Source organism: Thunnus maccoyii, chromosome 20, assembly GCF_910596095.1.
Source record: "Thunnus maccoyii chromosome 20, fThuMac1.1, whole genome shotgun sequence".
Classification (NCBI taxonomy): domain Eukaryota; kingdom Metazoa; phylum Chordata; class Actinopteri; order Scombriformes; family Scombridae; genus Thunnus; species Thunnus maccoyii.
Genome location: NC_056552.1, coordinates 15,266,414 through 15,292,207, shown reverse-complemented (window position 1 = coordinate 15,292,207; position 25,794 = coordinate 15,266,414). Strand labels below are relative to the sequence as shown.

The following is a 25,794-nucleotide window of genomic DNA, read 5'->3' as shown; positions in this document are numbered from 1 at the left end:
GTAGTGTCATTTTTGTATAAATTGTTCATTTTAGACGTCTCTGTTGGAATCTGACAGACGAGAAAAAACAAACATCTACTTGCCGTCCTCATTAGAAAGGTTTTGCTCTTTTACAGATGGGTAGACATAAAACCATGGCAGTGCACTAAATAAATACAGGACTTTCAGGTTGGAATCTGCTAAATGTCAAGAATATTCATGTTTATTGGGTAATTTTAAACTGTATTGCAATGAGATTGAGCAGACGGGGCGTAAACCAAATGAAAAAAGGTGCCTGTGGCTGCTTTTATAGGTGTTACTATCTATAAAAGTGTGTTTTAAAGTCTGATGTGACTGAGAGGAATTAAGGAAAAAACTAACGGGAGTGTGCTGAAGGTTTTATAGAATTAAATATCTGTAATTTACATTTTGAAGAAAATGTATCTTTTGTACTTTTCATGTGAATGTTTTTTAATGCATCCTTTCTACCAGTTTGGTCAGTAAGTCCGATAATGTAAATGCGTAGTGTGTGTGTATATATAAATAAGTCAATCATTTTGGTAGCTAATTTGATTGGATACATTGTGACCGGTTGCTCTACTGTGGATAGAGAGGGGGGGGAGTAAATACATAAGAGAATATTTTATGAAGAAATGGTCATTTTTATATGGAATTGTGTGCATACGCTGTGTGTTCTTCAAAGCATAAAAAACAATTAAACCTCCAACCTGTGCTCTGATCATTCCTTAACATAAACTGAAAAACTTGCCAGAAATCCCAAACTTCAGTTCTCTTCCCCCTCAGTTTCCCAAAACTGGATTAAATCAAACGACTGATCAATCATGGTATGAAAAATTGGTCCATTACTCTGTGATGACTTCCTGTCCTGACCATTATGATTAAAAACTGACTTTAATTGTGAAGTATTGACTGAATGTATTAAAGGACAGGTTCACAATTTTTTAAGCCTGTCTAAAAACAGTAGTCAGGTGCCCATATGATGAGGCAGGTTGTACTCGCTGTCATCATTCCTCCTTTTCATACAGACTGTACTAAAACATTAGACTAGTCTTTTTAGTAAAAAAAATTCCCTCTTTGTGTCTCGACAGTGTTTTCCTCTTCATCTGCAGTGGAAGTATTGTAACAAAAAGAGGGCATTTGGCACTTGAAAACAGTACCTTTGAAATATATTGTCTTGATTTGATTAATTTGGACAGCTGAAGCTTCATATTAGCTTCAGATAAACTTTAAAACACATTTTTGCACAGAAGAAGGGCTTTGGATTTTGTCCCCCATCACTTACATTAAAAGTCTATTATGAAGGGATCTCTAAATGGTCAGTAAGAGCAGGAGGAATGGTTACAGCAAGAAAAATGTGTCAATGTTAATTTGGTTACATGACTATTACCTGACTTGAAAAATTGTGAACCTGTCCTTTCAGTTTGGTCAGTTTAACAGACTACATAGTTTTGCTTGCACTATGTTACTGCAGGTTACTGTGCACAACAAGCTGCTACTGCCACCCAGTGATGGTAAGTAAAACTACAGCAATCGTGTATCAAGGAGGAGAGACCAACTCATTGTTTAGAAATTTTTAAAGCTAAATTACTTTTTCTTTTCACCTTCATCAAAGTAGGAAGTAATTCTGGTTGTGGTTATTTCTGGTCATGCATACTTTTAATCACCTCTTCCCACTGCTTTATACTGATTAGATACATGCTCCGTTTATGTGTGTATATAATACTCAAAAAGAAAGTTAGCTCAATCAGCTTCTACAACAGTTACACTACGCATGTCATAACGTCTCATGTGAATGTAGTAAATAACAGCAGGTTGTTCTGCTGGTTAAAGAAACTGGATCGAGGTCAACCCCTTGACCTTTGACCTCTAACTGTTCAGTGAGGCAGAAAAAACTTCATTTTAATGCAGCCTAAACAGTTTATATCACATTAACTCCTTATCCAGTACTTCTAAAAACACAGCTGGAGTCCACATGATTCCTTGTTTATAAAAACACTGGTACAGACCAAGATTGGAAAAATGATCCTCAGTGTCACTTGCATATTCAAGTCAGTATTTTCTGATTAGCATACATGCTAGATGGCTACATGTCCAAGGTTATACAGTGTGAGTTCATCCAAAATGCACAGTATGAAATGTAGTACAGAGAATAAAAACTGTGGTTTTTCTATGACAGTTGACACCAGTTCAGCAGCTTTATTATAAGTTTTACTTTGTGAGACAGATTACAGCTATTTATTCCTATTTTTAATATTAACATTCAATCAAATATACAGGGTCCAAAAACATATTTTAATATGTAATAACTGCAGTTATTTCAATTTAACTTTTTTTTTAGCACAAAACAAAACATACATGTAAAGCATACAACACGCATATGTCATATGACAATAAATAAAAAAACATCATGCAAGAACAACAGAACATTGAACATTTACAATGTTAAACATTATCACATAATAACAACATGAGTCAGGGATAAAGCTTTATCTGAGAATTGATTTGGGGTCATTTTAACATATCTGAGCTGATTGAAATTCCTGGAAAGTTAAAGAGCCCCTCCAGAAATGTTTTAGGAAATCCTCTGCTTGGAATAATAAATTGTGTCTGGCATGTTTTTTCTTTTTCTTTTTTTCGTAACGTGACAAAAAGAAGAGTGAATTTAAATAAAATAGACGTAATAGACAGACATACAAACAAAAACATGATGCAGTTATGATGTATGTGATGATATGATAAGAATCCAGGAGTTGAGATTAGATTAAGTAGGGTATGTGTGGGTGTGAAACAGCGATACCATTGCAGTAATATAATAATAAAATAATATGATAATAATATAATAACACTATCAACAATACAATATAATACAATTTAATAATTACGATATTAAATATATGGTGTAACAGCAATATTACAATAATAATAATAATAATAATAATAATATAATAAAATAATATGATAATAATATAATAACACTATCAACAATATAATATAATACAATTTAATAATTACGATATTAAATATATGGTGTAACAGCAATATTACAATAATAATAATAATAATATAATAATAAAATAATATGATGATAATATAATAACACTATCAACAATATAATATAATACAATTTAATAATTACGATATTAAATATATGGTGTAACAGCAATATTACAATAATAATAATAATAATATAATAATAAAATAATATGATGATAATATAATAACACTATCAACAATACAATATAATACAATTTAATAATTACGATATTAAATATATGGTGTAACAGCAATATTACAATAATAATAATAATAATATAATAATAAAATAATATGATAATAATATAATAACACTATCAACAATATAATATAATACAATTTAATAATTACGATATTAAATATATGGTGTAACAGCAATATTACAATAATAATAATAATAATATAATAATAATAAAATAATATGATGATAATATAAAAATACAATCATTATCATCATAATAGAATAGAATAGAATAGAATAGAATAGAACAGAATAACCAATGTAAAAATTAACATTAATTAACATTACATTACCTGGCATGTTTTATCCATATAAAACATGTTCAGTTACCTTGTCAAAAATCCTTGACTTATACTCCTTTTCCATTATTGAAAAATTCAGAATCCTTGAATATGTAAATATTTTTCATTTCAATTTTCAGTGACACAGATGATGCTCATAAGTAAACGCCTTGAACTCAGATACTCAGACACAGAGTATTTCCAACTTTGGCAGATGAATGTGAAAACAGCCTTCTAGTGTCAAACTCTGCACAGTGAAACTCAAACATCCAACTGAATTTGACCTTCTACAGCACCTGATTTCTCAAGAGGGAGAAGGAGAGATGAGTAGCGGAAACATGAATTAAGACTTTTTGCAGGGTCTGAAACGATCCAATTTCCCAAGATTATTTAGATAGAGTATTGGCATGACAGCAGATCCTAAAGTGGAAGTAATGGTTATCGGAATAACAATAGTGCACCTGGAGATAACTTCATTAGTCAACACATACCTCGCAAATGCACAGAGAAGTACTGGAGGAAGGTAGGAAATGGCTGCTATCACCAGGCTGTTGATAAGGATCTGAATGGCTCTTTGCTTCTGTGGGTGGACATTTTTTCTGCCTGGGTCAGACCTAATCAATGTATGGAGTATGAAGGAATCACAGATTACAATTATTACAAGAGCTATAATAAATGGCACGGTGGGCAACATGGTGTAGTACAAACTGTGAAAAAGAGTGTAAGCAATTCCAGTGGCAACCGTCAAAGTCCAAACAACACCAGCCATCACGATCCTGGGAGTCAGACTTTTCTTCTTGTGGTAGATGACTGGATGAACCACCGCCAGATAGCAGTCCAGACAGATACAAGCCATCAGAAGGGGTCTCCCACACAAGTTCAAGGCATAAACACAGTTCCAAGTCGCTTCAATCACCCAAATGTGCCAGATGAGATGATTCAATACTCCAGGTGGGACAAAAACTAAGAAGACCATATCCATGGTAGAGAGGTTCAGCATGAAGATATCATTTGGTGTTAAGGGAGTTCCTCTCCTGTGCTTCTTCAGTAACTCCCACAGGATGGCAACAGATGCAGGAAAACCAAAGACAAAGCATACCATTGTAAAAGAAGCCCAAATATGTATGCCCACTTCATGATCGTTACACATCTTAAAATCAAATTCTTCCCAGACAAATCCGTCGGAGGCAGACTGGTTGGACAGGTGCTTGTAATGAGGCAGCATTATTGAGCTGAACTGATAACAAGAAACACAGAAGAACATCAGAACAGCACTCATAAATTAATAATAATAATTTTGTTATATACACTGCACATACACACACATAAACATTGGTTAATTAATAAATACAGACACATACTGTACCTTTTTATCAGATCTTGTTTGTACTGAGACGTCACTGTATCTTGTAGCTGTAATGAAAGTGGCAAACCTCTGTGCGAGCTGCTGCACATATGACTGAATATATAACTGATGCTGAGGCATATTCATGACCAGTTTTGCAAATGACATATTTATGGAAAAGAGTGGAGCCACACAGTGCAGGAGCTCCACAAAAGCTCACAGCAAGAGACAATGATAAATATTCACACCAAGGTTTTGTTTTTTGACCTGTCAGCAGCATATCAGCAGCCACTGAAACTGCAGTTTCAGTTCAGTTTTGTAATATTATGCAGATGTAATGGAGTAACTGGAGCAAATTGTTTTTGTTATGACATAACAATTACATCAAATGAGACAGCAAGCCAGAGCTGACATGTGGATTAATGTTTTTCTACTCTAAGACTATAAGACTTTTGTCCCATCTTTGTTGCATTAATGACAAAGGAAAAAGAAAAGCCATAATCTCTGGTGCCCAATTAAAGTTTTTTTTATTAGTTTTTTATTTTTAAGTTTATTTCCTTTTCACCTACTGAGTATTTACTTTTACTGTATGCCAATGGAGACTCATTGGTTATATTTCTTCTCCTTGTTTAAACTGCCCAAATGGGACTATGTATTCAATTGCCTCATTGTGTGCCATCATGTGATATGTCAAAAAACTTGATCACAAAAAAAGAAGAAGAAAAAACGCTTTTAGCAATGATACCATATACCATGATAGTTGTCACCGGAGAGCACAAAATTAAATCATAGGCCTACAATACATCTGTGTCAAACTCCAATGTTGAACTAAGTAAATGTTGAAATACTAATGAATTTGTGGCATAAAATGTCAGTTGACCTTTGTTAATCAAAAGTAATGCAAATATGATCAGAATGTGCAAACACACTGTGAGAGGACCGGACAAGCAAATGTTGTTTATAGCTGTTGACAAGACAATGGAAAAAAAACAAAGTATGTGGAAACATAGGTAAAGGCAAATTACACGTCAAGGCTCAGGCTTGTCATTGTCATTACCGATGAATTATCCTCCAAGCATTGCTGAGGTACATTGGTGGTCACAGGGCTAAATGAGTGATCACAGTCACAAATGGAAGCTTGAAACGAAGCCTAGTGTCAGGTAAAAAAAAAAAAGCAGGGGAGAGGTTTTGGCTTCCCATGACTGTTGGTGTTCATGGGCCATGCAAATATCATTGTCAACTTCAACTTCATTTAAGGAAATGTTCAACATTTCTGTATGCCCTTTGTTGAACTTTTCACGCAGCCTTTCAGGTGTGAAGCACATTCTTTGTAATGCTGCCTTTACTGTAAGTGCTTCTCATAAACTATCCTTTCTGAGGTCAAATAAAGGTCCGAACATTCATATTGTGGGCAGAAAAAAAATTACAAACAAATTATAACAAAATATGTTTGTGGTGGATTAAAGGATATATTTTATTGATGTGTTATTAGCCTGTTTGGTCCATCGAATGTCAGAAAATAATGAAAAATGTCGATCATCGTTTCCCAAAGTCCAAGGTGACATCAGTCCACAACCCAAAGAAGACTAAAGAAACCAGAAAATATTCAGATTTGAGAAGCTGGATTCAGAGAATTTTGACTTTCCTTTTCTTAAAAAAACTGACCCAAAACAATTAATCAATTATCAAAATAGTTTATTCATTTAAAAGTTGGCAACTAATTGATTAATTGACAACTTGTTGCAGCTCTGCAGACCAACAACAACTAAACATTATGTGTACACAAAATGAGTCAGTATCACTTGTCTTTTGAGTGTCTGTCCCTTAAACCTCTCAGAGTTGGTTGTCAAATCAACTTTTTCCTCATAATAACTTTTTGTTGTACGACAAGCCATCAAGCTCATAGTGCATTAACATGTACACGTGCATCTTAACAGCTGCTGATCCTTGGAATCATCACCACCTGTCCCACCACTGACTGACTGTACCGTTTCCCTCCAGATAAGTAACACAACACTGACTCACTAAAGGTGAGTTGTTATTGCGTCTCCACAGGTTCAGATAGTTGGTCTAGAGGACGGGGTTTGTGTGTCAAAACACTTTCAACCATCCCCACCCCACCATGAAGATCACATGGATTCCCAACTCCAAAGGAGTGTATCCTGACCTGCTGGCCACCAGTGGAGACTGCCTGAGAATCTGGAGGGAAAGAGGACCAATCAAATCTCAGCTGAACCCAAAACCAGTAGTTTTGTCATGTCTTTTGCCTTCATTCTTTATCCTATCTCTTTAAATTTTAAAATGTGGATGTATTTTAAATATAAAAAAACAAACAAGTGGTGCATGAACTCACCAAAGTGAATAAATATTGAAAATAATGTGTCTTCCCATTGAAAGGTGAGTGATACAGAGACCCATCTGGAGCGCCTGCTCAACAACAACAAGAACTCCAACTCCTGTGCAACACTGCAAGACGTTATTGCAACAACACACAGAAAACAGGATGAGCTTCACCAATGTAGTAGAATCAATACTTATCAGTGTAAAGTTTCTTTACATCTCCTGTGTTCCTTGCAGGTACCTTGAATATCAACACCACCTGTATGATCTGGGGGTTGGAGACTGGAGAGTTGGTGGGAAGGGTCAATCTGGTCAGCATGCATGCAGCTCATTGTCCATGACAAAGAAGTAAATGTTATGATGGATCAAAATTTCATATATTTATTTAACATGTGTCTAACAAAGTAATACTTACAGACATACTCTCGGTGTAACATGCTCATCTTCCATGTGAAATGCTTTTCACTGGTTTGTTGTCTCAGCTGATTAGAACTCACCACTCACTGTGCACTGTAGATCTATGACATCTCTTTCAGCTGAGCGGTTGGAGGCAGAAATATGTTTGCCTCAGTGGGAGCAGACGGCTTGGTCTGCATACTTGACCTCCACTACCTTGAACACACCTTGCATCACCTGATACTCACGCTCTGCTGGAACAAACAGGACCCCAACAATCTGGCCACCATGGCGATGGACAGCTGGAAGTTAGTGCCACTCCCCCTGTGGATTCATGATGTAAACTGCAGCCTGATTACTTCCAGTTACTCTGTTTCATGCTTTTGTATGTTAAATGATAAATGTAACTTAATTTGAAACCTAAAAAATAAGGCTGTTTTTAGATGGACTTAATCTGATGATCTTAACACTTGACTTAGAAATGAAAAATCTAGAAAATCAGAGTGGAAATGATTACCTCCATTCTCCCATTTGCCTTCAGAATGAGCTGTCCTGTGTCCCTTTTTTCTTTGCTGCCAGTTTACACCTGTACATTTCTTCTTTCACATCCTCAGTCATTTTAGATGGGTGTGTGCCCTGTACCCCAACAACCACAGGGCCTGTGTCAATGAATCCCCTTGGCGCCGCACTTCTCTTGTCATATCCCCACAGCAGGTAAGCAGGTATATTGAAAACACAGTTAGCTGTATTCACACAGACGGCTGTTTGCAGTATGGGAGACAAGCTTAAAGTATACTAGTATTTGCTGCAGAATGAGAAGTGAATATTATCTCAATACATTATTGCAGTTACTGACAATGAACACAAGAGGGAGCCGTTCTTATGCAACATGTGAACTCAACACAGCAGCTTAATGGGAAACAGACAGTTATCATTGTGAAAGATAGAGGAACAAGTGGTAGATGGGTCACCACAACAGAGAGTCACCTAAGTCAAAAATCCTTCAGATAGGAGCTTTAAATACTTTTAGAAGCTAATTGTCAAGTTCAGGGTTTCCCACAGTGTGGACGCACACAGCCTCACCTACAATGAACATCACTCCTGCCACCAGCAGAAAAAATGATCTCACTTTCATGAAATTAATCCACAGAGAGAGAGAGAGCAGAGTCACTTTCTCAAACAACAAAAGCTATACATTTAAGCGCATTTAAGCTCTTAAGACAATCTTCTAGACATCAGCTTGTGATGGCAGTAACTGATCGATCACATCGGATGTTGGCTTCAAGGTCATCAATCAGAGCACAACATGCAATATTGAAAAAAAAAATAAGCTGAGTGGCAGAGTTTACCACCTCCTCTTGCCAATTTCCTCAGGGAAAATGCACTTTGCAATGGTCCTTTAATACAGTAACAGCAACACTGCAGATCTTTTGTCCTTTACTTGTTTTCTGTTTCCCCTGTTTGCTTTTATGTTCTTATATCTGCTGAATAAGAAAACCTGGTGAAAAATAGCTATTTAACAGTTTAGACTCCGAACATTTTTCCTGGTTAAATAAGATACATCGATTCAAATCAAACCTCCTCCCTTTCTGTCTAGTGGAGTGGAAGATCACCAGGCTCTAATCTGGGACATCCAGCAGATGCCGCAGGCCATCAAGGACCCTATACTGTCCTACACAGTTGAGGGAGAGATCAATAATGTCCAGTGGGCCTCCATCCAGCCCAATTGGATCGCCGCCTGCTACAACAACTGCCTGGAAATCCTCAGAGTCTGAGCTGCATTCATGATACTCCTAAAACTAAAAGGAAAAAAAGAACTGAGGCACAAAACAACTCAAAAACATTCTCTGTCAGATTTACAAGCCGACATGACTTAATTGAAGGAAACTATTTGTTATTTGAACTATTTGAAATATTTGTTTATGAAGGACAGAGCAATGTTGAATTCATGTTCGTATTGAATTCATGTTGATACAGATAATGGTTTTCAACTGATTGTTGCGTTTTAAAAACATGGAAACTACTTGACTTTGTGATATAAGATGTCCTGCATCAGAAAACGCAAAGGAGCATTCAATCAAAAATGGAAAACAAGTCTCAAGTATCCAAAAGACTGTTAAATCCCTCGTCATATACAGACACAAACCAAAGTTCAACAGCGTTCAAACTAAACAAAATAGACAAATAAGCTAGTCAGTTACATGCTTGTTTTTATATGCTACATGGTGCATTTTACTTGTAGTTCCCATTACATCATTCTCAACTATTCACTTTTTTAATGACATTTAAACAGGGACTGAATGTGGTTGATGTGGATTTAAGTTTTCATGTATCAACTTGTTTTTTAACTTAGAAATAGGCTATATATATATTTTATACAATAAACGTGGGCAATAATGTACTGTGATTTCATTAACTGACCATAATACATATTTTTTTGTAATTTCCGCATCAATAATTTAATTCATAGCAACATTATTTTAATTTTATAAAAAAATATACTGTCCCTCACACTTAAAACCACTATACAGAACTTTTATAATTAGACAACAGAAATGACCTCACAGTGAAGTGACTCATTAATACATTGATAAGAACCTGTAGTACAGATTTACAGTTAGAAATGATAGGTTGAATACATTTCTAAATGTATTTTTACTGTATAATACTGAGAGCACTGCCCAAAGTACATCCAAGATCGCTATAATATAGAGAATGTAGTGGGTTAAACAGTCTAGAAACTGACATTCATGAATTTTGTTAGTCCTGTTGAGATGGGATCAAGATTGGATGGGAAATACAAGACGCAAGAGCAGACAAGGGGTATTTCATACACCTGCTGCAGCTTTCAGTACAGGGTCATGATATGGGACTATTTGCTAAACATAAATTTAGTAAACCACTTGTTCATACATCTATTTTCACAAATTGGAGCCAGATCATTGGTTCATCATTGGCATGTATGTTGGCCAATAATTAGCAAGGTATTTCAGCCCAGAAAAGCCAGAGATATGTGGTAATTTAGAAAAAGTGTTGTTGTTTAGTTTGTACATAAGAGAGCACTGACAAAATTACTAAATTCAGAATAATTATAAACTCATTCCTTTAACAGTGAATTGTCCTACTAGGTACATTTCTTGCTCACAATTCATTAGTAACCAAATTCAATAGATCCTTATTAACAATGTTTATATGTTTTTGTTAAAAAAAAAAGTCAGTCCAAAAAGTCAGTTGTTTGATTTTTTTGAAGGAATAGTTCAACATTGTGGGATGTATGCTTATTTGCTCTTTTGCCGAGAAATAGATGGGAAGATGGATACCACTCTCATATCTGTACAGTAAACATGAAGCTACAGCCAGCACCTGGTTAGCATAGGTTTGCATAAAGACTGGAGACAGGAGGTTACTTGCCAAACTATTTCTTCACCTAGAGCAATTGCCTGGCACATAACCCTCTGTAAAACCACAACTTGTTGTTTTTACCCTTCAGTATCTGTAAAGATTACACAAACGCAAAAGATATAACTTATTAGTGAGCTTTAGAAAGTGCTGGTCAGTGGATTTTGTTACCTTTGGACAAAGCCAGGCTAGCTGTTGCCCCATGTTTCCAGTCTCTGTGCTAAGTTAAGCTAGGCTAACCATAACGTCATATTTACCATACAGATGTGAGAGTGGTACCAATCCTCATTTAACAAAAAAAGGAATAAGCATATTTCTCAAAAAACAGTTCTTGAAATAACTGTCTGAGTAGAAGCTTTGTGCTAGTCAGTAAGGAAAATAATTACTCAGGATGGAACTGGCGTAAAATAGGACAACGAGATGTTAAGAAAATTTGACTTGTGAAGTAACATGGGATCACGGGAGTTGTTGTCTTCATTGTTAAACAACAACCATTGCCGTCATTGCAGTCAGCTTCTCCCTCTTAGGATTCCTTCAGTGTTCATCGTTCAGGAGGTTTGCACTGGGAGCCGAATTATCCGCAGAGGTCTCCTCCTCTCCAAAACAAACAGACCCGGTGATTAAAACCAGTAAAAACACTGAATAAAGTAGTTTCATGTCAAAAATCAGCGTTTCTTCAATGCTATTCGGTGGACACAGGATGTCCAGAGAGGCTGCAAGCTGAGCTGCTGCTAACATTTGCTCAGCTTGTTTCCCTTATAACTTAAGAGACTTAAATTAAACTCCTTCATCCGGTTAAAAGATATAGTTAAAAATGACCAAGATCTAAAAAGTGTATTGTAAAAATGTGGCTTAACTGGATAAAAAGTAAATTTATGACAGCTTTTGGCAGACAACCACAATGCTGCCACATGCACAAAGGAGATATGACACCATTGACAGGCGACCAAATGAAATGGACTGTTGACTAAAATTGGTTAAAATTACATATTTCTCTTGGTTTGAATATTGTTGGAAACATTTGGGATAATGTAAGTACACAACTCAACAAAATACATAACATAGTTCTAGTCGTTTTTAGACATTTTAATGCGGAAAAGTTACATATTATATCTTTAAGAGGAGATTACTAGCTGTCCAAAATATGTACTGATAGCTGAATCTTTGGAGACAAAGAGCTGGACTAGTCACTTGGCTCCTTCCAAAAGTCTATAAGCAGCAGAGAGTGACTACTTATAAAGTCATACTGATTGGTGTGAAACTCCTTTACGGTGGCCATCAGATGACAGGCAGCACAGGATCTGAGAGGTGTTTCTGGATCTCAGCCAGTCCTGAGGTGATGTCCAGGTTCCCTGGCAGTGAGGGGTAGCGGAGGCTGCCGCACAGACCGGGGTTCTCCATGAGGGAGGATTTGACTGATGCCTGGGGCAGCTGTGGGGTCAACCCTGTGTGGGTTTCAGTTTCAGGTGTGATGGTCATGAACATGGTGTCGTCTGATGCCACAGTCACATGGATACCACTGGACAGCGACTCCTGGGACTTCTTGGTGAATTTAAGGTCGGTCTGGGTAGAGCTCTATAGGATGACGAACACACATAAGTTACGTGATGGGATTTTTCAGGGTTTGATGTTTCTTGTTTCAGAGATTTCTCTTAAATTTCACAGTACTATCTGGTATTATTCTATACCTGTGTGGGTGCGCGGCTGTCCATCTGTATGGGGGAAATAGGATACATAGAGTGCAGGACTGCTGTCCCAGTACCATACAAGCCAGGTGAGTCTGCAGGGAGGGTACTAGATGATACTGTGCTGTAAGCTGGAGGAACAGGAGCAATCTGCCTTTGTAGAAGCTGGAGAATAACATTGATGTCGGCTGTCATTCGAGTCTCCAGTCTGGGGAAATAAAGGACAATGAGAAGTGAAGTGGATAGTCATATCAGTAACACTATCCAAAAATCTCCATTCCAACCCTCAGCAGTGGGTGCAGACTTTGATTAGTGATGGAAGACTTTAATCACATATATGAGAGATGTGATATTTCTAAGCAGTTTGATTGGGCTCATTCTACACTGTGAAGTGAGCATTTAGGATGGGCTCAGTATCAAGTTGCTCCTCAGCATTAAATGGAGCCTGGTTGGTTAGTTTGGGCACCTAGTTAGACCCTTTATATTTATTCTGAGCATGGCCACCTGGAAGTAGACCACAGGACAGATCCAAGACATGCTGGAAGGATTATATCTCCAAGGAGACCTAAAACCACTTGAGTATCCCTCAGGAGGTGCCAGAGAAAACATCTGTTGTTCTGCTACACTTGCTGTGTCACAACCATGACCATGAGCCTGTAGCTTGACAGATTCCACTCTTCAAGTTTCTTCATTTCAGCACAGTTACCAACTGTTCCTGCTTTGCTAAAAGACAATCTTTGTAGACATTTGCGTCACTACCTGTCTATGTATTTGTACCTGTTTGTTTTCCTTGAGGTAGTTGTCCTGTTGCATTAGTAGGGTCCTCAGCACTCTGGCCCGACTTGAATTTGTCCAATTACATCATTATTTCCAACCAATATATAACTGTCTTGAAAGTTCAGACATCAGGATGTAATTGGGCAGATGGAAGAGGGGATAGAAGCCTTATGACTACCGTAATAGCTTATGACTACCTGAAACAGGAGAACTCCAACAAGGCAAACAAGGTGCTGGTTTCATCTAAAACTCCTCCATTTCCCTTGGTGGTTCCAATTAGAATTTGAAAACATTTTATACTCTTACACTTATATACTGTCACCTGTATTTAAATACAATTTAGGGCATCATTAAATTCACCTGTTGAGCTGTGAATGTAAAATCTCAAGTCGAGATTCTAGATCACTGGGCCTCTCTTCTGTGAATGGTGGTGGGTGGTATGAGTTGCGGACAGAAGAGGATCGCCAGGTGCGACTGGAAAACTGTTGTGACTGTCGGTCTGGCCAGTAGCGATACATTCCCGGCACATTCAAAGAAGAAGCTGAAGAAAATGTAAAGACAAGAAATGGGTTGACATTTTTCTGCTTAATTCTTATTAGAATGATGGTAATGTCGAAAATGTTCAAAGACATGCAGTAGAGATACAATATATTAAAGGCACCTTGTGAAGTTTTTGACCACTAATGACACTGTAGAGCAATGATTTGATGACCTCAAAACATCTTTAAAAATTTGGCATATAACATAAAACATTTGCAAATGTTTTAGTACATTTAGAACAAGAATATATTCAACATGTTGGTAAGGCCTTTAGGATCATTTTGAATGTAACCAAAATCATGCTGTTGTTTTGTTTTGTTTTTTTATACAAGGAACACTACACAGTATGTTTAACATCCAGGCCTCAGTACACAATGCAACATCAACAGCTGTAGTCAGTCATAGCATGTTTAAAATTTTGAAACATACTTTTTTTTCCTTTTGTCCCAAAACAACCCACAAATGAGGCAAAAGACTCATATTTATCTACCTTGGTGGCCCCTGTCCAACACTGCTTCCCTCCCCACTGAGGTGCCACTCGGGGGTAGCAGCTGCACAACAGAGTTGGAGTATTCTCGTCTGGCATCTTCTGGAGGGTAAAGCTCTACTTTGGCACCATGCGCAAGAGGCTGGTCCTCACTAGACTGTGAGCATGGGGAACCACAGCTACAGCGGTCATCCCAATGGGTCTGGGGAGGTGAGTGACGATGCCGGAAGGACTGAAGCGGGTATGAGTCTTCGTGATCCATTCCATCTGTTCAACGGAAATTAATTGATTTTCTCTACTTCTGTTACTGTAGCTCACTGTGCAGTATTTTGTCTGATAGCTTCTAGATTGTTGAGTTAATTTTGTACTTTTGACATGGTCCACTTAAACAATCATGGTTCAGTCTCTACAATTTTTGCAATTTTTCTTTCAGATTAGCAGGGTATGGTTGTAAATGGAAAATAAAGATTCAGGTTTGGGTTGCTTTGAACATAGTACAAACAAACAAAAAAACAAACAAACAAAAAACACTAGATATCTCACCTGGCCTGATTCGGCAGTCCAGGGTTCTGTGTCTAGGCTTGTGGCGATATCCACAGTCGTCACCAGAGTCATCAGTTGTTATTATTGGCACTTGATCAGCCTGATGAACACAGACAAAAACCTGGTAAACTCATACAGAAGTCAAGTGAAAGTCATTTGCTTTATACAGAATCATATTAAAATGTTGCAATTGGCCCTCATCTACTGGTCAACAGTAGATGAGGGGAAAACTCCCCAGGAAACTTAGGGAGAGGACACAAATACTTGGAAGTTCATGCATTGACATGAACTATCCTTTCAACCCTCTTAATTGGCAACTAGCAGATAAGAAGTTTTTGACTTCTAAAAAAACTAAAAATGCTGAATCTTAACCATGCTAGCGACGTTGCTCTTGGGATGGCAATGTCTGTCTAACAGTTGGTCAGTCCACCACCTGGGTCCAGATTGAAATAATTAAGCAACTACTGGATGGATTGCCAGGACATTTTGTACAGAAATTCATTGTTCCCAGAAAATGTATTGTAATGACTTTGGTGATCCTTTCTAGAGCCACCATGAGGTTGCTATTTGTGTTTTTTTTATCAAAATGTCTTGACAAAAATAGGATAGATTGCTGTGAACTTTGGTACAGACATTCATGTCCCCCGCAGGGTGAATTGTAATGACTTTGGTGATCCCTTGACTTTTCATTGACTGCCATCAGCAGCTCAACATTTTCATTTGTTCAATACTTTTGTTTATGACCAAATGCCTGCAAATGTAACAACATTCATATCAGTCTCAGTTGTACTTTCTATTTCATGCTAATCAGCAAATCTTAGCATACAAACACACTAAACTAAGAAGTTGAACATGGTAATTATTATACCTGTTAAACATCAGCACATGAGCATTGTCAGTGTGAGTATGTTAACATGCTGACATTAGCATTTAGCTAAAAACACTGTGTAAGTACAGCCTGTCAGAGCTACTAGCATAGCTGTAGACTCTTGGTGTTGTTTCTCTATAAGAAATGTTGTGAATAAAGCCAACATACATCTCTAAGGTCAAATGTTATCTCCAGGTTCCTCCAGAAATTGTCTGCAAAGGTGGGGTAAATATCTAGGACCTCCAGCAGGTCATCCCTCAGAATGCGGTGCAGGTCACAGTAGGTGATGGTGTGTACATCTGAATTGGATTTCCCTGGCTCATCATACAGGTGGATATGCTCGCCAAAGATGTCATTCTTTTCTGAAAGAGCATGAATATATTTTAATGGAGTAAGTGCTTTTTAAAGTATTAGTTATGTCATGTTTTTGAGACACCTCATTTAAAGTGTCTATGATTAGATGCTTCACCTAATATGGCAACCACCACATCATCCCTGATGACCTGGATGGATCCACGAGAGATGAAGAAGAGAGAGTCCAAGATGTCTCCGTAGTGGATTAGACTATCTCCCGGAGGGGCATGGACTGTTTTAAACCTCACCGCCAAAGCACGCAGACAGGCTTGACTGCCTCCTCGGAAAGCCTTACAGTTCTGTAGCAGGGATCGGTTCAAGTGCAAACAGATGTCTGCCTGGAATGACTCTGGGAATCCCTTCAACACCTGAGTATAGGAAGACATAACCATCAACATGTCAGTGATTAGATGCAAAACAGGCATACTGAACAAACTTGCCTGTAGTTTCAGCAGTAAGTAATGTTACTTTTTGTCTTACAGCATTCATGTCAATGCCATTTGTGTAGGACCAGGCATGTTGGAAGTACTCCTCCAGCCTTTGGCGCAGGCCACCTGGGATTTGGTGGAATCGGATGAACTCTTTGACTCGCAGCATCTGGGTGTGATAGCGTGTTGTACCAGAATACAGCCGCTGGATGATGGCAGACACATTCCCAAATATGCTGGCATACATGAGAGCTGAGAGCAAAGAAGCAATGAGGACAATGAGTTAACAGTAACACCTTGATGAGTGTGTCATTTCAGTTGTAATATTTGCTAAAAATTCTATAAAGGGGACATGAAAACAGTGTGTTTCAACTCACAGCCAATGACCATGACACAGATGGAGAAGATCTTCTCAGAGTTGGTGTTTGGAGAGACATTTCCAAAGCCCACACTTGTCAAACTGCTTAAGGTGAAGTACAGAGCAGTGACATACTTGTCTTTGACTGACGGACCAGAGGAGGAGTCGCTGTCGTTGTATGACTTGCCTAGTTGTTCAGCCAGGTTATCCAGCCAGCCAGTCTCTGTGTATGGCCTCTCCACAAATCCAATAGCGTACCAAATGCAGGCCAGCCAATGGGCGATGAGCACAAAGGTGCACATAAGCAAGAAGAGGACAGCAGCCCCATATTCAGAATACCGGTCCAGCTTTCTTGCCACGCGGACCAATCGCAGCAGCCGAGCTGTTTTCAGTAAGCTTGTTAAGGTTGCCATCTTTAGTGTCCAATAACAGCAAAGAAGAGGATGTTAGGCAGAGAAAATTGAGATGCTGTACAGTAGGTTTAGAGAACTGAAGTAGAGAAAAATGAGAAGTTTATAGACATGAGGACAGCACAAATATCTCTAAAATGATTTAGAATGAATACAAGCAATGCAAACATATGTTATCAAGCAGATGAACTTCTTCAGTTGCGTCAATCAAATTTTTTTATTATACAATATTATTTTCAGAAAGGCAGAATTCTTACCTCATCAGAGCCAGATCTGAAAATGAGAAGGTCGAAAGGGATTGCTGCAAACAGATCAATCGGGAACCAGCCTTTGATATAGTGCTTGGCTATCCGGCTTGGCTGTGTGACCACCTCGTCATTTTGGTCCACGTAAGTGGTGCGAAGGTTGATGACTATGTCCACAATAAACAGCACATCCACCATAAGGTCCGCCACATTCAGAGGGTTACATGTGTAGCCACAGCTCCTTTGACGTATGTCCCCGTGTTCATCCAAGAGGAAGGCCGCTGAGTAAGGAGTGAAAACAGCTGTGTAGAGGACCAGGAGGAGAATAATCCAGTCCCAAAATGCCTTGAAGGGGCTGTAGTGAAGCAAGATCCACCATGTTGTCTCTGGCACCTGGAGTTTGTATTCAGGCAGCACATCAGACTCCAAAGAAAGTACCTAAGCATAAAGAATGCATCAGTATACAATGATACTCACATATGAAAATTTATCCTTCATGTTCCTTCAATTATGTATTTTCCATAGTGACATCTCAACTTTTAATACCAATTTTTAAAAGGCAAAATAATAGTTTTGCATTAACCAGTCATAAAACCACAACGCTAAAAAAAAAAACACTAAAAAATGTTCAACTTTCTTTCAGAGCATATACTAACCAACAGACCTTTCTAGAAGACGTACTGTTGTGACCAAGTTCTTGGTGAAGACTGCATGCTCTGGTTTTGCGACCTTGTAGGTCCAACAAATCCTTAACCATCCTGTCATTGGTGACTCAGCAGAGGCGAGACTTGAGTAAAGATTACATCCAGATAGTGAAATTATTTCCATATAGTTAAAAAAATCTTGAGGATGAAGCTAAAGCAATAGTCTGCTTTTATCAACTGCGCAAGAGCTGACTGAGTGCAGGATGCTGATGGGTGTGAGGGCAGTAATGATGGGCTGGGCGTCACAATCACACAGCTGAGTTCATGTGCTGTCACAGTCCTTGTGTTCTCTTTAGCCCAATTTCAGATGAATATTTGCTGCCCTGATGATTCTCACTGACCTTACAGTTAGATCTACCTATCGGATAGATAAATGGATACAAATTTATATAGATAGACAGACAGACAGACAGGAATCAACAAGTGACACTGCCCTGCAAGGTTATGCGTTGTTGTAAACACTTCCCTTACATTTGTTTCATATCCACCACACACACACACAGAGGCAGTGATGCAGAATGCCGAGCCCCAGGGCTGCAACTGTGACAACAGTTGGTCCGAGTTGAACTTTGGCTCGATGTAACTTTGCTTTTCACACCCAGAAGGAAAACATGCAGCCACCAAACCACCTACTGATTTTTCCACTAGCAGACTAATTAACAGCAGTCTTCTGTCACGGTAACTTTCTGGAAGCCTGTTTATTTCTTAGAAAGCAAAACATGATAACTGTGAGCACTTTAATGAGAGTCTGAACCTTGCAAGTAGTGAATGCATCATGGGGCACTGAGTGAATGACCAGTGAATGGCTCTCAGGTCAGTCTATAAACCAAAACACACAAAGCCAGAGACTGAGCCCAGATGTTCTCTGCCCCCGTACCTGCGTGACCTTCTCTGTGACGTTCTGAGAGCGGTCCTTCACCTTGGAGGGGCTGAGCAGCTCCATCCTGGGAGTTGGAGGCGATCGGCATTCGGGGCCCTTGCTGGCTGGTCCCGTACGCTTCATGAGGTCCGAGTCAGACATGGAGCTCTGCTGGCCTACAGGTGAATAGAAAAACCCATTTATATTTACCTTTTTTGTGACCTAGATCCTAAGCACTCTTTGTTCTTACAGTTTTTCTTTTGTTTTATGGAAATCAGTCTGGCTTACTACTATTATTACTACAATTACACCACTCAGTAACACATTGATGCAAAATTCAAAATTTGCCCTAGAAAATATCATTATTAATGCAAAAATAGACCTTTTCAGTGACATTTAACAGTCTGCACCCCCCTTTAACAATTTCCTCTCCACTCTGATTTCCCACAATGCTCATCTATCTGTGCCCCTCCCAAAGTTACTCTGCCCTCAAATACTGGAATACTGTCTCAATACTTGACTCACAGAGTGTTACTGCATAGGGAAGGTACAATTTACATTGCAGAAATAGGTGCTTCACAATTCCTCAACCAAAATGGGTTTTATGAAAAGAAAATAAACACAACATACCTGAGTTGAGATCAGAATATCAGATCCTTTTTGACCTTGACCACTAGGAAGCCATGACTCAAATATCCATCCTTCAGAACATTTTTGTACAACTGAACTCAAAAATATTCACTCTCCTCTTTCATGGTTCATATTTAGGAAAAACAACTGTACTTGAAGTTTTCAGTGTGTGGATGCTGACGTCGATGTTGAACCCTCCACTCTGGCACAGGGCAGAGGACTGGCCTGCAGCTCGCATGTTGCTGCTCAACATTGGTCAACACTGGAAACTAATCAATGCTATGCTATAGCTGAGAGGAAAAATCAAATAGCTGACAGGAAAATCAATGACGAGCATTGATAAAAAGACCAAATGGGCTCAGAGCCATTACACTGGACTTTCCTGTTAACATCAAATTACCATTTCAGTGCTGTTATATGCAGTTGACTTTGGTGGTGAGGGTTCAGAATATAGTTCAGGCTGTTACATATACGACACTGGTGTAACTGGTGTCTAAATCAGCTGGATAAAAGTATAGCACCCGCTCGATATGTTGCATACATACTGTTAATGTGGGATCTTATTGACTGCAATGTTGACACTACAGTAATATGAGGGGGTAATGACCTGTGATGACATTGGTTCAAAACGTCCTTCAGATGTAACCTTCAACCATCTGTAGTGTTTTTTTTTAATTTAATAAATACAGTATATATTTGATTTTAAAGCATCACATATACACTTCTTATGAAGTGGGAGAATATGCATGCAAAGCATAAAGCATTTTTGGAGTTTGACCCATACTAGAGGCTAATAGTCAGTTTATATCGATCTCTGCTGCTTCAATTTTTATCATTCTATTTTTTTGTGAGTCCCAAAACTTTATTGAAGTGCAATACTAAATTGCTGGAGTACCTCTTTAATACATGAATATTATTTCCTTCCTCTAAGAGTAGAAGTTAAATTTCACTTTGATGCTTGATACTTACATCTAGGATATCATAAATGATTAGCCAATGAACCCTCTAAAGTACCAACAGCTCTTATACAGAGAGATTTACCTGGTGGTGATCAGTTTAATCAGCATTGTGTGAACTCATTTAGCAAGGGCTTGAATGTAAAAGACGGCCACTTATATGTAAAAATTCTGCATGGCAGGTTTAAAGCTGGGGAATAATTCAATATCATCATTTGCAGAATTTCAGCACAATCTTGTTGATTTTATTATTTGTGGTGTCCAAATGAATGATTCCAGGCAAGCTGTAGTTAAATATGAACAAAACTAGTCACAGAAGTTTTTGTTTTCCACACGCAACAATGAAACACAGTTAATTCCAAAGAACATCAGTTTGATTATCCTTTACGTGATGTTACATACATTTGGTTGATATTTATCTATATCAGAAAATATCCTCATTAATACTGCGAGAAAGATTTCAATCATATTGACAATATTTACTCTTACTTTTAACCTTTAAAGACCTACTGGACGAATTGGGTCTCTACCAACAAATGAGCAGATACAGATGTTATTTCATGTGCTTCACCAAAGAAGACATTTTTACAAAACATCTTGAAATCATAACTTAAAGGAATATTCTGAAGAGCACTGATGGCAGTGTATCTCAGGGATGGCTTCTGTATGTATGCTCAAGGTCGACTGCTAAAGAACTTCTGTAGATTGATGCAGTCTGAAGATATTTGAGTTAAAATATAACTTTATATCTCAACAAGGACCATAATTTCAGTTTTTTCTCCTTTCAAACAGCATTAAAATGGCTGATACACTCATATTTTCACACTGTTAATGTCTATTCTTCATGTTGACATAACAAGCACTGACAGGCAGCTGTATCACCCACTGATGTACAAGGTATTTGTTGGCAGATCCTTTCTCCTTTCTGAAATGAAATATTCCACATGTAAGATCTTCAGTGTCCACTAAGTGTCCAGAGACATTCTCAGCTGTGGGCCTGGATGTTGTCCCAGACTCGCACTACGTCTGGATAGTCATTGAGGGCTTCTATTAGCGTTGAAGTAGCGTCCAGCTGGTCCTGGTCCAGAGAGGAGAAGGTGCGGGGGATAAACTCCAACCCAGCGGACGTGATCTGCATTCCCAGCTCCTCTAGCGAGCCCCGCACCTTCTTCAGGTCCGACATATCACAAATAAACTGAAAGGAGAGAAATGATTAAAATGAGGTGGGAATTCATTTTCATTATTTCTGAAATTGTGTATTGTTTTATCGAGTAATTGTTTAATCTAGAAAATATCAGAAAATAGTGAAAAATGCATAACACAATTTCCCAGAGCCCAGAGTGACGTCCTTGCATTACTTGTTTTGTACGACAGACTATCCAAAAGATATTCAATATAAAATGACGTTAAAAAAGAAAAAAAGCAACAATTTTTGGCATTATTACTTGATAATTTACTTCAACAATTAAACAATTATTTAATTTGTTGAAGATAAACTTTTTATCGATCAACAAATCAATAAATTGACTAAACATTTTTGTACAAAATTATGGGAAGGTTCTAATACAATGATTAATTCTACTAGGAGATGATCAGGTCTCTTTAATGGTCTGTATTAGACATATTACTTATATATGCAAATGATATGAGGACCAATAACAAAATGGTTATGGGTATGGTAAATATTTTGCAATATGCTGATAATAATAATGTGACACTTTGAAAGATAAACCTGCAGCAGGAAAACTGTGGTGAACAGATATGTTTAAAAATGCATAAACAACAACAAACTCTCTCTCTTTATCTGAGGACAGTTGAGTCACGAGCCAGATTTCTTTCAAAATGTGGCTTCACACGTGCCTCAGTGCCGCTGACTGACCTGCAGGAGGGGCTGCTCCTCCTCATCCTCGGTCTCCTGGACATCCTCGGCTCCTGCCTCAATGGCCAGTTCCAGAGCTCGCTCCGTCGTCACGTTTCGTCCCGGCACCACCACCACCCCCCTCCTGCTGAAGTTATGACGGGCTCCATCTGACAGCATCCCTCTGTGGACGAGTACAGATGTGCATCTCTGTGGGACTTTTTTTAGGCATAAATCATACGTGGAATTTAACTGGGAAGCCAAACTAAATAGAGTTGCTTCTCTCTTTTTTTTTTTTTTAAAAAGCCTAAGTGACATGCAGCTGGCTGTAAAAATGATCAGATCGACAGCTGTGTTTTTTTTTTTACCTGCAAAAGCTAATGCAATAAATAACTGTGTGTTATGATAAAATTAGCCAATTGATTTGATTATTATTATTATTATTATTTCTTTTCATAACATTGACTGGAAACAGTAGATTTTACCTACTACTAACATTTTTTCTTTAAAGGAAACATTCAAAATTAAGTACTGTTGTATACTGTACTTTGATAATGTGTTTTGTTTTATTAATTGTGTATTTGGTTTGTAAGGTCTGGTGATTTATTTTTAATGAGACAAACAATCCTAATTTTTTTGGAAGACAACCCTCCCTTATGGAGCCGACTGCCATAAATCAATTCTCAGACATAAAATGTTTGCTATATTTGAGGAAAATACAGAACAACTGCTCAGTAGGACAACCTGCCTCTTCAGCTGAGCTCAAAGACCCTGCAGATGCTGCTGGACCAGATCTGTTGGACAGTGGGTTCTGTTTTGGCAAATAAACGGCACAAACAAGCAGTATGGAAAGTAGCCTTTTCTTTATAATCACAGATGACTTGCTTCACATACTTTACCCAGAATTTCAGTTATTGGATGTGGATATGTGTGGGAGATAGAGGCTTAAATAGTGAAGTTCAAACATTTCTTCATCGCTATAGCAAATACATTAAAAAAAGACTGTGATCATGTCCAAGATACATTTTTCTTAGGACAATATGGTGTACAGGTTATCTACTCTCTCTATCCATTGTATGTGTAGGGACATCTAGTGGTTACTATCATATACTGTTTCCTGTATACACCATCTATGCAATGTTGTACATATATAGTGTATTCTTCATCAAAATCATCCTAAATATCTGACATTTGTACCATAATACTATTGTTTTAGTGCACACGTTAGGATTAGTTACCTCATCATGTTTTTGATGACTTATTGATATACAGACATTTTAGCTGTTCCAGTTAAATGTTTTGCTAGTCATGTTTTTTTTTTCCCCATGATTTGAGTGCCAGATGTTTGGGGCTTGCCATAAGAGGTAATGTACTTCAGAGAAGTTTTAAAAACAAATTACATGAAGATATTTAAAACCCCAATTACTGTTCTTTTTATGTACCTATTATGGAGCTTGGTTAATCTTGAATGTCCAGCAGGTTAACACAGCGATGTGGTGAACGCACATGAAATATCTGTGGAATTATTCCAGCTGCACAATCACAGCAGAGTAAGATTACAGTAAACCAGTACTGACCCATTTTTGGTGAGCAGGCGTTTGATTTCCTGATGGCAGCGGGAGTTGTTGTCAGTCAGGACCTCGATGAGCATCAGGCATCCACCGGGCCCCCGAGCTTCAAACATGTGCTGGGATGCTGGTTTAGCCTTTTCCTGTGGAGAGAAGAGTACATTTCTAACAGCGTCACAATATCGTCACCAAGCACTTTATTAGGAACACCTGTGTAATCTAATGCAATCCAATACAACAGCTCTGCCGTAAACTCTACTTTTACAAAGCTTATACATTTTCAGTTTTTGCTGACATTGTCAGAAAGGAGATAGTTCTACTTTATGTTTATTATTGAGGTCATCGTGGGTGGTGGTGGTGTACTGGGGTGCATTATATTGAAAAGTGTTCCTAATATTTTGCCCCCCTCGTGTATGTTAATGGAGTGGACAAAATGTAAGGAGCATTTTTGCTCAGTGAATGTAAGTATTGTTATATGATTAAGTTACCTTTAGACCTACTTCATGTACAGATGGGTGACAAATTATGGAAAAACTGAATGAGTAGAGGAACATAACAAATAGGCAAGGATGAAAATAATGTGAATTACACGCTGAGGCCTTCACAATCACCAGATCTCAACCCAACTGATTGATTCACAAGGAGTGTGGAAGCTGTTCTGAGGGCTTGTGTCAGCATGTTGTCAACCCACCGCACTCTTGATCGCAGTCTCGATGGATGCTTTAGGCATATTCTTGCTCCTGCACTGCTCCAGGATGTGGGCTAAGTTTATATTATGGTCTGGGTTGGGTCCACCTTCTGCAATTGACAACAAAATTGAAATTAAGCTACAGTCCAATTGTGATTAAAATGTATGACTTATTAAAAATCCATGGAGTTGTTTTATCTCACCTTTCACAGCTATCTTTATCATCATGCCAAATTTCATAAACATTTTTCCTCGTGCCTCATCTTTGGGTCCTTTTATGTGTTTCACCTTTGACCACTTGTTGTGTCCCGCACACAAGGCGGGGCTCAGCTGCAGCGTCCGGACGGCAGAGGTCCTCCACGCCGGGAACAGCACGCAGGAGGCCGGCGGCAGAACGGACTCCACCGGGGCTGGGAACCTGCCGGAGAGGGTCCGGAGAGCCCTCAGCACCGCTGCCCCCGTCATGCCCTTCAAGCAAAGTGTTAATGAATGCATTGTTACAATGAGCCTGCTGTGTGTTCACGTGGAGCTCAGACCGAGTTCAGCACGCGCCGGACTGCACGTGAAGCTTTTAACTTTTATACATATATTCATTAATATCGATTTAACAACGCCTGGAGTTTTCTAACTTACGGGTTTTACAAGTCAGGAGACCACGCAGCTGCTGCTGTCCTTGTTGTGAACCCAACTCTTCCGGATTGTGATGACGTCAGAAAAAGGCATTTCAAAATAAAAGCTTAACAACACGCCATTCTTTCCGCCCCCCATTAAAAACAGACTGTAATGTTTTACTTATCAATA

The 25,794-nt window shown here is 38.4% G+C and overlaps 3 protein-coding genes and 1 long non-coding RNA gene across 5 annotated transcripts; 1 reads left to right on the top strand and 3 right to left on the bottom strand.

Moving 5' to 3' along the window:
- Positions 1-7,061: 7,061 nt before the first annotated feature.
- Positions 7,062-8,231, bottom strand: LOC121886403. Of its 2 annotated transcripts, XR_006092725.1 has the most exons (5): positions 8,154-8,231; positions 7,656-7,960; positions 7,482-7,567; positions 7,254-7,366; positions 7,062-7,099 (listed from the first exon to the last, which is right to left on the bottom strand). It is a non-coding gene; the product is annotated as an uncharacterized LOC121886403 (long non-coding RNA). The 2 variants fall into 2 exon arrangements; XR_006092724.1 differs by having other exon boundaries at positions 7,254-7,567.
- A 42-nt stretch (positions 8,232-8,273) lies between these two features.
- Positions 8,274-9,829, top strand: LOC121886402 (DDB1- and CUL4-associated factor 7-like). Its single transcript, XM_042396331.1, has 2 exons — positions 8,274-8,350; positions 9,234-9,829. Exons 1-2 carry the CDS (start codon positions 8,304-8,306, stop codon positions 9,409-9,411), a joined length of 225 nt encoding a protein of 74 aa, XP_042252265.1. The 5' UTR covers positions 8,274-8,303; the 3' UTR covers positions 9,412-9,829.
- A 2,277-nt stretch (positions 9,830-12,106) lies between these two features.
- Positions 12,107-18,606, bottom strand: LOC121886401 (potassium voltage-gated channel subfamily H member 6). Its single transcript, XM_042396330.1, has 11 exons — positions 18,395-18,606; positions 17,743-18,168; positions 17,095-17,488; positions 16,770-16,969; positions 16,405-16,657; positions 16,104-16,297; positions 15,068-15,167; positions 14,528-14,791; positions 13,858-14,038; positions 12,724-12,928; positions 12,107-12,610 (listed from the first exon to the last, which is right to left on the bottom strand). Exons 1-11 carry the CDS (start codon positions 18,485-18,487, stop codon positions 12,314-12,316), a joined length of 2,607 nt encoding a protein of 868 aa, XP_042252264.1. The 5' UTR covers positions 18,488-18,606; the 3' UTR covers positions 12,107-12,313.
- A 2,496-nt stretch (positions 18,607-21,102) lies between these two features.
- On the bottom strand, positions 21,103-25,717 carry LOC121887460 (translational activator of cytochrome c oxidase 1). Its single transcript, XM_042398239.1, has 6 exons — positions 25,627-25,717; positions 25,197-25,461; positions 24,997-25,103; positions 24,315-24,448; positions 22,759-22,921; positions 21,103-22,074 (listed from the first exon to the last, which is right to left on the bottom strand). The coding sequence occupies exons 2-6, from the start codon at positions 25,456-25,458 to the stop codon at positions 21,865-21,867; spliced, it is 876 nt and encodes a 291-aa protein (XP_042254173.1). The 5' UTR covers positions 25,459-25,461; positions 25,627-25,717; the 3' UTR covers positions 21,103-21,864.
- Between the last annotated feature and the right edge of the window lie 77 nt (positions 25,718-25,794).

Bases quoted from the DNA above. Each gene is read 5' to 3' on its own strand.
- LOC121886401 (XM_042396330.1), bottom strand. From the start codon at position 18,487: ATGGTTAAGGATTTGTTGGACCTACAAGGTCGCAAAACCAGAGCATGC. The intron at 17,489-17,742 runs GTAAGAATTCTG...TGGACACTAAAG, and splicing joins TCAGATCTGGCTCTGATGAG to ATGGCAACCTTAACAAGCTT. The intron at 12,929-13,857 runs GTGAATTTAATG...TTATTTCCCCAG, and splicing joins TTACATTCACAGCTCAACAG to ACTGGAGACTCGAATGACAG.
- LOC121887460 (XM_042398239.1), bottom strand. From the start codon at position 25,458: ATGACGGGGGCAGCGGTGCTGAGGGCTCTCCGGACCCTCTCCGGCAGG. The intron at 25,104-25,196 runs GTGAGATAAAAC...TGTCAATTGCAG, and splicing joins GATAAAGATAGCTGTGAAAG to AAGGTGGACCCAACCCAGAC. The intron at 22,075-22,758 runs GTCAGTCAGCGG...CTCTCCTTTCAG, and splicing joins AGGAGCAGCCCCTCCTGCAG to TTTATTTGTGATATGTCGGA.
- LOC121886402 (XM_042396331.1), top strand. From the start codon at position 8,304: ATGAATCCCCTTGGCGCCGCACTTCTCTTGTCATATCCCCACAGCAG. The intron at 8,351-9,233 runs GTAAGCAGGTAT...CTTTCTGTCTAG, and splicing joins TTGTCATATCCCCACAGCAG to TGGAGTGGAAGATCACCAGG.